Here is an 11,282-nt window from a genome sequence, read left to right as displayed (position 1 = left end):
TGTTTTCTTCAACTTCTCAGTTCTTTCCTCCAGCTCTGGGAGGAGATGTGAGGCTCAGTGAAACGCAACAGCGCGCGCATGTGTCGAGTATTAATCCTCTTACTGCAGCAGATGCTCGTCTGTCAATCAACCTGGCGCGGGTGCGCGCGCTCGAACCTGACGAGAGCGCGAGAGAAAGAACACAGCAGGTGCGCGAGGGATCCGCTGCGTCATTTAACGATGCAGGAATGGTAAATAAAGCCATTTATTGAGCTAATCATGTCTTGACAGCTGCTTGTTTTGAACCACCAAAGTTGCATTTGCTTACCGGACAACGCAATGCCGTCACAGGACGAAGCTGAGGCGGTGAATGAAGACAGTCAGTCTCCGGTTCCACCGCGAGCGGCTCCTCAGCGACACTCACCGTCGTCCCTCGCCGTACCTGCGCGCCGGGTCAAGTGTGTGCTGGTCGGGGACGCGGCCGTGGGTAAAACGAGTCTGGTCATCAGCTACACCACTAAAGGATATCCGGCAGAACACATTCCCACCGCCTTTGACTACTTCACAGGTGAACTCAAAATCCACACTGATTCTAGCGCGCGCTCAGGTGTGCACCTGGTGCCTTACATACCGTTTCATATTACAGTTATATAGTGTAAGTAAGTAGCCTATATAGACCTGTCGTGAACTTTTTTGACACCTTGCAAGTGATATTTCCTTGACAATACCTTAAGGTCAGCTTTATGGTTAATTTCAAATTAATACAAATTGATAAACATATAAGTGTTTTACTATTTCAGCTAGGGTTGTGGTGGATAGAAGACCAGTTCAACTTCAACTGTGTGACATGGCAGGACATGTGATCGATCTATCTATCTATCTGTCTATCTGTCTGTCTGTCTGTCTGTCTATCTATCTATCGACCTGTCTGTCTATCTGTCTGTCTGTCTGTCTGTCTATCTATCTATCTATCTATCTATCTATCTATCTATCTATCTATCTATCTATCTATCTATCTATCTATCTATCTAATTATCTATCTATCTATCAACAGTTTTTCTTGATGGGTTAATGAACTCTCTTTCTCTCTGTGCTTTGAATGACAGAGATGGGGGGCAGCGGATCAGCCATTAAATGTAAGCGACAGGATATGACGGAAGAGCGCCACCTAGTGTTAGAATCAGATCATGCATTGTTTTAGTACTTTAGTCCCTTAGATTTCTGTGACTGTCAAGTAGGTTGACTCTGTGCAGTTCTGCACACAGTAATAGAACTTGCTCATCAGACTGATCATTTGCCACACTTACTTGCATTTCTTTTGTTATAAATAGAAAAGCACATGCAATCTAGAAGTTTGAAAAAAGTATGCAAGTAGTTACTGCTCTTCTTTGCAATGCATATATTTATAAATAGCATAAAAGCAGCTGTCTCACTTTTCTTCCTGTTTTCAGGACAAGTTTGAGCGCCTCCGTCCACTCTGTTACCGTGAAGCTGAAGTCTTCCTGCTGTGCTACAGCATGGTCCTTCCATCCTCCTTCAGGAGCGTAATGGGCCACTGGGCCCCCGAGGTCCATCGCCTCTGTCCAGGCGTTCCCATCATCCTTGTGGGCACCCAGAGCGACCTGCGGGAGGACGTCCAGGTGCTGATCCGACTCGCAGACAGCCAGGAGAACCCTATGAGTGGAGACGACACCCGCCTGTGCGCCCGGAGCATCAGTGCTGTGACGTTTGCTGAGTGCTCAGCGCTGACACCGAAGAACCTGAAGGAAGTGTTCGACAGCGCCATCTTGGCCAGCATGCAGCACGCGGAGGAAGCGGCGGTGTGGCAGAGGATGCATACGCTAAGAGATAAAACCCCAGATAAAATCAAGCAGCTCTCAGAAACATGGTGGAGGAAACTGAGCTGCGTCCAGAGCTTTGACCTTCAGTGACGGAGAACACTGGTGGGTCTGAGTTGCCTTGCGCTCACAAAATAAACAAACCCTCTTAAAGTCAAGTCCAGATGAAATGGGATTTACAGACACATTTTACTGTGATGCATTTCCAAATTAAAAAGCATATTCAGCATGCAATAATGTAGGACAGGATGTGAATTTACTGTGAAAAGCACAATAATGAAAACATGCATTATGAAAGTAAATAGGGTCCATTTTGATTCATGTTTACTTCTAGACATTTTAGATGTGACAAAATTATAATTTTTATTAAAAGGTTTTGTAAAAACTTGAAAGTACACGACAGATCAACGGATAAATAATAGCAAAGACTATATACTTAAAAAATAAATTTAAGAGAATATTCATAGATGGAGTATGCTTTTTTTCTTTAAAAAAGTTAATTTCTAAAAGATCATGTGACATTGCTAAAAAAATGTAAATATATGAAAAAATGATATATGTAGTTATATTTTTCTGTCTTGATTGGACGTGCCTTAGCGTCACCTGTTATGTGTTGTATGCGCCTGTGACCCAGACGTGTTTGTGTCGTTTGGCCCAGGACCTTGCATTCATAGCAGTGGATTAGCTGATCCTGTGAACAGACTGAAGGAGTCGGATATGAGCTCTGCGTTACACCAGTTGTACTTCTGTGTAGTCTGGTTTTTTGTTTACCTCTTCATTTCAGCGGTTTACTTCATTCTATACTCAAGATTATTCATACATAGTGTTTTCGTCTCGTACATTTAAATTAGTCTAGAGTTAGCTTTGCATCAGTGAAAATGAACTTCGCCCTGTGGGTCTTGTTCAGACAGCCCTGTCACAGGTCCGTATGGCCCTCTTTGTGTTACGCTTTTCCCAGCGGCAATCTGGGACTCTCACAGCAGACGTAATTACCTCCATCACAGAATGACAATTACCTGCACAATGACACTTACTGCAGGCTGCAGGCTCTGAGTGAGTCAGTCTAACAACTGAAATAACACTGAACCCTTTAATAGCAGCGTTTACAGCCTCTAATATCTGACTCACGGGGGGCCGGCTGAAACTTGTACAGTAATGAGATTCATGCGTGCAAATATACTGCCTTAAGCCAGCTACGGTTAGTGAGGTTTAAACTCCCGAGCTTCTACTAGGTGTCTCTCTCTATCGAGAATATAAAGAACTGAAAAATTCATATTGATTGACTACTAATTTGAAATGCAAAATGGAAGATTTTATGCATTTTAGCATCTTATCGCATTCAACATTTATCAGGTCATGCATTGAATTATAACCCATAACCTCGGCTCTGCTAGCACTGTTTAGTATTTGAGCTACAGAAAAGTATGCATGCATTTACTTTTAAAAATGTATACAAAGTTTTAAATTCAGAAAGAGTGATTATTTTTATTCTTATGGATTCAAAGTGAATTCACTGCAGCGAGGTGGGCAGATCGGCTCCGGTTTTCCTGTAATGGGTCAAGACAAGCCACCTGTGGGAATTAGGCGGGCAGATGGCGACTTGTTTTCCCCTCAGAAGAACTCTTGACCTCAACCTCCACCTGCTGCAGAAATAACATCAGAACAACAGGCCTTGAGAGCTGAACCTGGGTGATTTTACCAGTATGACTCGCTGAAACAGAGTCTGTGATCATTAAGTGCAGCTGGTATTCTGGGACAGTGACTATCCATTTTTTTTTAAACATGACTGGAAACAATATTTCATACTCAGCGTATTTTAATACACTGTTATTGTCAATAGTATTCAATATAAGGCTTTATCGTCTCTCTAGTAGTAGTGCACTTCACCTGTAGAGGACACTATTGAGTTAGGTCCTGAAAATCAGGTGAACACAAGAGGTCAAGGTCATCCAACCTGAAGCATCGTCTGTGTGGGTGCTGCTGGGACGATATTGATGCTTCCACTGCCCCGTGGCTAATGGCAGGCATGTTTTAAGTCAGAGTTAATATCATTGAAATCAATAACATCAAGTTAAACTAAGCGCCTGTATTGTCATGTTGCAAATGCTGCACGATCTTCTTTTCTTAACTGTCTTCAGATTTGCTCAGTGCTTATTCAACTGGTGGTTTTTAGTAGATTTCACACTTTCACACAGGTGTCCACGCAGACCCACACAAAGTGGCACAATACATGCTCTTATTATTATTAATCTCAATGCAGGATCTGTTGGTTAACCCTGTCAAACAAACATTAATTTTGTCAAATGTTAAGCTTGAAAAGTTTCTTCTAGTATGAATTTTTAAATCACCTAAAATAATATTATTCATGTTAATTGCATTAAGTAGTGTTATTTATAGAGGCTACTATGGTAGTATTTATTAAAATCTTGAATTAGCGTTTGTTTTTGTGTTTAGGTGGCGTATTAAATAAGCTGAATTAATTTAGGTTTTAGTAATTTTGTTCTTTTTTGTTTTTTATTAGCTTGGACACAAGTAGGCCTAAAAGTGATTTGTGTCTGAAACTCCTATGATGTTATATACGCCACCTGAGCAGCAGCAGAACTAATACAGACGGGGCAGTGAAGGCTGCAGGGGTTCAGATCTGGACAGACACATGTTCAGCTTCAGCACGACAGCTGCGGATCTCACCCTGATCTCGGGATTACTCCGTTTGCGCTGCTTCAAATCCTCTGCCAGAGCAATTCTTCATTTGAATCTGTTTGACATTCATTTCCATTCCCCAAAGACTAGGACTTTGCATTCACTCAGAGGCTATCATCAAACACAGTAGTATTGAAAAGAAGCGATCAGATATAAGTGAATGTAGTCCGTTGGTGTGAACAAACGTTCAAGTTAGCCAACCATCTTAAAATAGGAGCTATATAACATCATTATCTCACTTGAAGAGACATTCATGTTTTTTTAAAGCACAAATGATACTTTTTGAAGCGGCCCCTGACGGTTGGCTGCTAACGGTTGTTTGACAGGTAAACTCTTACAAAGTGTTTTTGTTTTTTGTTTTAATCATTTTATTTAGGTGAAATGTCTTGATTTTATAAGTAGAGATACTTCTGAACACATAATGGCAAACATACATAGTGGAAGATGTATTTTTCAGAGTGTTTGCTTATCTTATTGCATTTTTAGGGCGATTTCTGTCCGATGTTAAATACTTAAGATTTAAGATGTTTTTGAGTTGTTTGAATGTATGTAAAACTCCTTTTCAAAGATGTTTATAGTTATAAGTGTTGTGTTATATATATATATATATATATATATATATATATATAAATATACTTATAAATCTAAATATAGACAGTTATATATATATATATATATGGATTGTAGCTTAATCTACTAGTTGTAGCTACACAACAGGTGTTTTCCAGATAAAGCAGACATTTTTAACAGACATAATCGAGATGTTTTTGTGTGCTATCTTTCACATCCTGTTTTTTCACATCTTTTCACATCTTTTCACATTTCACATGTTTTTGCTCTCTTATAAAGTTCCTCATCCAGTGGACATCTGAAGCTTCTGCAGCGTGCTGAAGATCAATGTGGACAGGTGTGTTACGGAAACAGCTGCTCTTCTGGTTAATGGTCTTCATCAGCGTCTCCCAGGATCTGCTGAGTAACGGGAAAGAGACGAAGGAGGTGCGCAAGTGTAACACGAGTGTCTAAAGTTTCATACCTCTGAGCGCTCACAGCCTTTACCAGACACAGCCGGCACAGATTAACCAGCCTTAGACGAGAAAACTAGCAACAAATGTTTGTTTTTAGACACATTATACCTCTTCTCTGGAGACACACAATTTCTGGCACATCTCCTAGTATTGGTTTTCTGTCCTCTATATCTCATGGACTTGCAGCTGTCGGTGAGATTAGACATTTAGCAGGTGTCTATTTATAGTGTGGGTTAAACAGATCACAATGGCACGTCAACACCTCTGACCATGCTGTTTAACAGCCAACTGAAAACAAAGACAGTCACTACATCATGGCATGATTCAGACCTCTGAGCCGTCTGCTGTCCGTCAGCAGGTCTACACTAAACCTGCAGCTGGCCTCAGAGATGATTTGGACCGTGCAGATGCCTGACAGCTTGTGGCATATGTGCAAATAGTTGGATACTCTTAGAAACTTTAAGAAAACTAGTCCAGAATACCAGAGTGGTAACATAGACACACACAACGGGGTTCAAAAGACCACACTGGAAATAAAGTTTTAAGGTTTGGAAATTATATGATGTCAAATGGATTAGAAGCATTCCATGTGAACTATAGATAGAAGATGATCAGCATCTAATTATGATTATCAGAACATGAACATGATTGTCAGGTTTTGTTCATGCATGTCCACTGCGAATTTATTTTAATGACAGATTTCACTCATTTTGTTATGAGTTTATTTTGTCGTTCCCTTGTAAAAATAAAATAAAATAAATCCTAAAGGATTCCAATAAGAAAATTGTTCTAATTATAATTCCCATAAATTTTTCTTTACTAGGAATTTTTATTATTATTATTATTATATATATTTTGTAACTGGGATCCATTGGCATCCTATTTAAATCATTCTCTTTTACGTACATTGTCTCAGCAAACAAGCTGCTGCAAAGAAAATGAACAGGATAGGAACACAATCCTTTGTGTCATTAAGTCCTGTGGGAATCTTATGTTCTAAAATATGATTTTTGATTTTGAAATTTTAAATTATATAATAATAATAATAAAAACTATTAAATCAGAAAAGAACACAAAATGACATTGTCACTAGTGGATTTAGACTTTTGGACCCCACTGTATTATTTGATAAAACAAAATGGACATATACAAACTATACAATATAAAATATGACTATGGATGTAAATTGTATTTTTTTTTAAAAACAACAACCATAAAATATGTTTATTCATACCTTTAAAGTAAGTTATACTGATTTTAAATATATTGTAAAAATAATATAAAAATAATATATTGCTCTGTATGATATCATGAGTTATGAACATAAAATCGAAGAGACATGCTGTTACTCAAACATAGTTTATTCACTGCAATGCATTAGAAATATGTCTGTTCTGCAGATGAAAATATATCCACCAGTGCATGTTCTCATGTACAAATACAGAGTTCAAAATGTAAACATTGCTGAAGAAAATCAACAACTTCATTCAAGGACATCAGCGTCAGCAGCCTTAAACAGAATGAGTTTTCTTTTATGAAATCATAAGCAAGTGAATAACTGAATGAATTAATAAATAAGTCCAGTTATTAAGATAAAGAGCAGAGGAAATGTCCCCCGAGTAAAGCGTCACGTCTCATTCAATGTGTCTATGACACCATCAGTGCTGATGCATTTTAAAGATCACAGAAAAGCAAAATATATACTGTACATGTGAGCAAATGTGTATTTTCATACCAAATCTGTGCTCTAATAAATAACTCAATGCATAATAAATGATCACATTCACAAGAATCAAATGATGGCCTTCAACTAGCCCTCAATTATTTCTCCATCTAAAAATATTAATAACTTGACATCTTTGTGCAAAAAGTGGATTAAAATGATGATTGTTGGTGATCGGTGAGGAAAATACACTTTTTTAGAAAACATTTCACGACTTGAACAGCACTGCACTTCTAACACAGATTCATTGACCGTGTGATCGATTAAAACAAACCAGACATCAGTCAATCACATTCAAAAGAACAGTGAGTTTAATGACAGGCAGGCTGGAGCGTCTAGAAGAACATTCTGGAAACAATCATCCGAGTCAGAAACAAATCCTTTGTAATAAGGAATGTGTGGTCCTCTCAGAAATTAATTTTGATCATTAAATCCCTGCAGCCCATGTTAAAAGTCAGAACGGAATATCTGAAACTTTCTAATAACCACCAAACACTGAAAATAACATGAACATGAAGTTACAAGGTACTGAAAATATTTAAGTATTTGTGATAGCAAATGTGTTTTGGTGTAATATTTAAATGTTTGGTCCTTAAATGCATTCATTGCAAAGTGATTGTAGCCAGCATCAAAAAAATAAGATTTTTCAAAATATTTTTATGAATAACTGTATTGGATATCGACTTTAAAGGAATGCGTGTTAACTTTGTATTCAGTTTTTGTCCAGTGCTCTCTGTGATGGTCCTGTAGTGCTGGTTTGGGATCTTGATCTTGATCTACCTCAGTCGAGCAGAGAAGCAGCGCATGTACTCGGTCATCCAGCGCTCGTTCGTCACACTCAGCGCTGATCTTCGGGACTTCTCCGGGTCAGCTGACCTCGCCCGCCGGTGGTCTGATGATCGTCCACCTTTTTTACCCTCTCTGCGTGTCTGGACGCCCACGTCGGCCCGATGGATCTGCAGATGAATTCAGATATATTCAGTTTCTAGGATTTCGGACTCGTCTCATTTGCAGTTTTCTACACTGATGAAATCCAGCGCTTTAACCTACTAAACTTTTGTACACCAGAGAAGATAATCTGACTGTAGCTTCAGAATATCACTGCTCTACACTGAATAATTCACTGCTTCCACTCGCAGAATCAGATGTCACACAGTGCTTCATTCCACTGATTAGTACACAGCTGTTAAGTCCAAAAATCCCCCTCTTTGTTTGTATTATTTATTCAAATCTGTAAAAAAAACACTCATGCTCATGGATACCTATGCAGGGAAAACAAATACAGTGCTGATTTTAAAATATTATTTTAATAAATATATATTTAACTATTTGTAATGTTTATATGTGAAATTAAAAATAATGGTCAGCGTGCCAACATATAGTGCCGTTGCGCTTTAGGTGACCCAGGTTCGAGGCTTGCGTTCCTTTCCCAATCCTGTTGCCCCTCTCTCTCACTTCACTTCCTGTCAATATATACTAATCCTTATAAAAGGCAAAAATGCCAGAAAAAAAAACATTTATGGTTATGTTATTTAATTTATAAAAATGAGTTGTAATTCCTTTTTGCTAAAAGCTATCCACACAGAAGTAATAATAATAATAAAATTAAATAAATAATGAAAAACTAAATAAATACATAAAAAACTGTTATTTATACAAACTGAAGCTTTTAATTTTCTTTAATATATGGCCACATAATACAATAATATATTGAAAAAGAAATCAAAACATTTATAATATAAACATTTTTTGATTATAAAAATATATTTTAATACCTATATTAGTGACATATTTCTTTTAATATGTTTTTATGAAATATATATTAATTATAATAAAATGTATTTTGAAATATATATATTTTTTAATTGTCATATGAGTTCAAGGCGTTCTCATGGAAAATACATCTACATATGAGGAAATTATCTGAGTTTTCATCTGGACTGAAAATGAGAGTAGTTTTCGTTGCCTCTAATATCTGACACGATACAGAAAGCTGCGGTTACCTCTCCAGCAGACACAGACACTCTCATATTTGGTGTCCTTCTGTCCCTGGTCTCAATGTGTCTTTCTGCCCAGTCATGATGGATAAAAGACTGTCTGTTCTCACAGTTGGACGTCCGCTCCTTGGTGCTCCTCGGTGGCTGGCTCTTGGCCCTGGATGGTTTCCTTGATACAGATATTTGAGATCCATCACTATCCAGCTGCTTATCAGGGTAGCAGGGCTCTGAACGGGGCACTCTGCGTATCTGTCGTCGTTTTGGATTTGATTCTGATGGTCCGTTAGGAGTCACATCTTTATAACCATTCTCTGTGACAAAAGCAAAATGAGTAGTTCACTCAAAAATGACAATTTAAATCAGGTTTCATTCAAACCGAAGCTTACAAGACATGAACGTACCCAAGGGATGTGAGCTTTCCACGGTTGCACTCGTATCTGTGTGAACTTCTCCATTCACCTGTGGCTTCCAGGAGTCCAGGACCTCTGCGTTCTCCTTCCTGGACTCTGATGAGGATGTGTAGTGTTTGGCATTTGAGACGTTCCCCTCCTGTAGTTTGGGACTGGAGCTTCCGCTCGAGTCGGACCCGCTGTCCCATCCGTCCGCGAATAACGGCCTGTGTGTCTGCTCCATCACCCTCCGCGTCAGTCTGTATTTCACAGAGTCCTCGTAACTTTTCGAGAACGTCTCCCACTTGGGATCTCTGTACTTCTTCATGTACTCCGTCCGGATCTTCTTGGACATCATGTTGTTATTGGCAGACATAATGAAATAATCACCTATGGAGTTAACATAATAATGTGTCAGTCTTGTCTATACTTGATGTCCATCTGTTCTAAGTTGTACATAGTACAGATTGTGATGGTTTTAGTATTGCATTCAGCCCTACCGTGCACGGAGGAGGAGTGCATTGTGTTATTCCAGCTCTCCAGTGGAGCAGGTTACAGCACATTGCCCTCATTATTTATTTATATTCTTTACATAATACATAAGCCGATGTCACATTTCTAAAGGGACATTTCTTACATTTTTGGGACGTTTTTATTACACGTTTATTATCGTATGATTAATAAACTGCTTTCGCGTTTTTACACGCAGGTTCATGCATGCCTAATCATAATCTATCACAACACACTACATTAAATAAAGATGCAATCATATGTATAGCTATTAAGAAACTGGAATATTATTCGCTGAAGAAACCCGTTTGATTATGTTGACAGGTCTGTCTTCACCAGCCCTGAGTAAGATTATGTAGATAAACACTTATTCGGATAAATGTAATCGCGTTAAACTCACCCAGTTCCTTTCTTTTCCGTTCTTTATGCTTTAACGTTGGATAAAGATGCACATTTTTATTCTTACATCCTTATGAATTCCGAATACATCTCTCGATAACTGTTGAGCGTCTGCTGCGTACTAGAAAAACAAGGCTCGGTGATATTACAGCTTTGGTGATTTACAGTGCGCATGCGCACAACATCACTTGGCCTGCCTGAGGACTTGATGAGCAAATACGCACGCACAATCCAATCTACCGTTTAATTGATCCTAATTTGATTATAATCGTCTACTTTATTCCAGGGCATAGAATAATTTGATTATTTGTGGTGGACTAGTTTGTCTTTAAGCGTTTTCCTAATATATATATTTGAAAAAATAATAAGTTATAATAATACATTACTAGTGATGAAACTTTATCAGCGCGTGCACAGAAAAGGTCTTTGTCTGAACTCAAACTCAAATATGAAACAAAATATGAGGTATGAATACTTTGGGATGTACAATCTTCTGCCCTTCAGCTGAATCTCATATTAATTTGATCTCTGTGCTGTGCATGTTAAAAGTTAACACGAATGACTGACGTCTTTCAACAACTAACATTTTATGGCAGTATGGTAACCTTAAGAAAATTAACCACTAAAATTTCATAGTCATGAAAATAAAGAAAACTCTTTGAATGAGAAGGTGTGTCCAAACTTTTGGTCTGTACTTTGTGTGTATATATAATGTATTCAAG

General features: G+C 38.2%; 2 protein-coding genes across 2 annotated transcripts; one reads left to right on the top strand and one right to left on the bottom strand.

Moving 5' to 3' along the window:
• The first annotated feature begins 770 nt into the window (after window positions 1–770).
• LOC132143198 (rho-related GTP-binding protein RhoU-like) lies at window positions 771–2,202 on the top strand. Its single transcript, XM_059553343.1, has 2 exons — window positions 771–838; window positions 1,431–2,202. Exons 1-2 carry the CDS (start codon window positions 827–829, stop codon window positions 1,908–1,910), a joined length of 492 nt encoding a protein of 163 aa, XP_059409326.1. The 5' UTR covers window positions 771–826; the 3' UTR covers window positions 1,911–2,202.
• A 4,680-nt stretch (window positions 2,203–6,882) lies between these two features.
• Window positions 6,883–10,158, bottom strand: LOC132144042 (centriole, cilia and spindle-associated protein-like). The gene is made up of 3 exons (XM_059554763.1): window positions 9,664–10,158; window positions 9,269–9,573; window positions 6,883–8,221 (listed from the first exon to the last, which is right to left on the bottom strand). The coding sequence occupies exons 1-3, from the start codon at window positions 10,025–10,027 to the stop codon at window positions 8,042–8,044; spliced, it is 849 nt and encodes a 282-aa protein (XP_059410746.1). The 5' UTR covers window positions 10,028–10,158; the 3' UTR covers window positions 6,883–8,041.
• Window positions 10,159–11,282: the final 1,124 nt, after the last annotated feature.

This window comes from Carassius carassius, chromosome 7 (genome assembly GCF_963082965.1).
Source record: "Carassius carassius chromosome 7, fCarCar2.1, whole genome shotgun sequence".
Lineage (NCBI taxonomy): Eukaryota > Metazoa > Chordata > Actinopteri > Cypriniformes > Cyprinidae > Carassius > Carassius carassius.
This window is presented reverse-complemented; position numbering and strand designations above follow the sequence as displayed.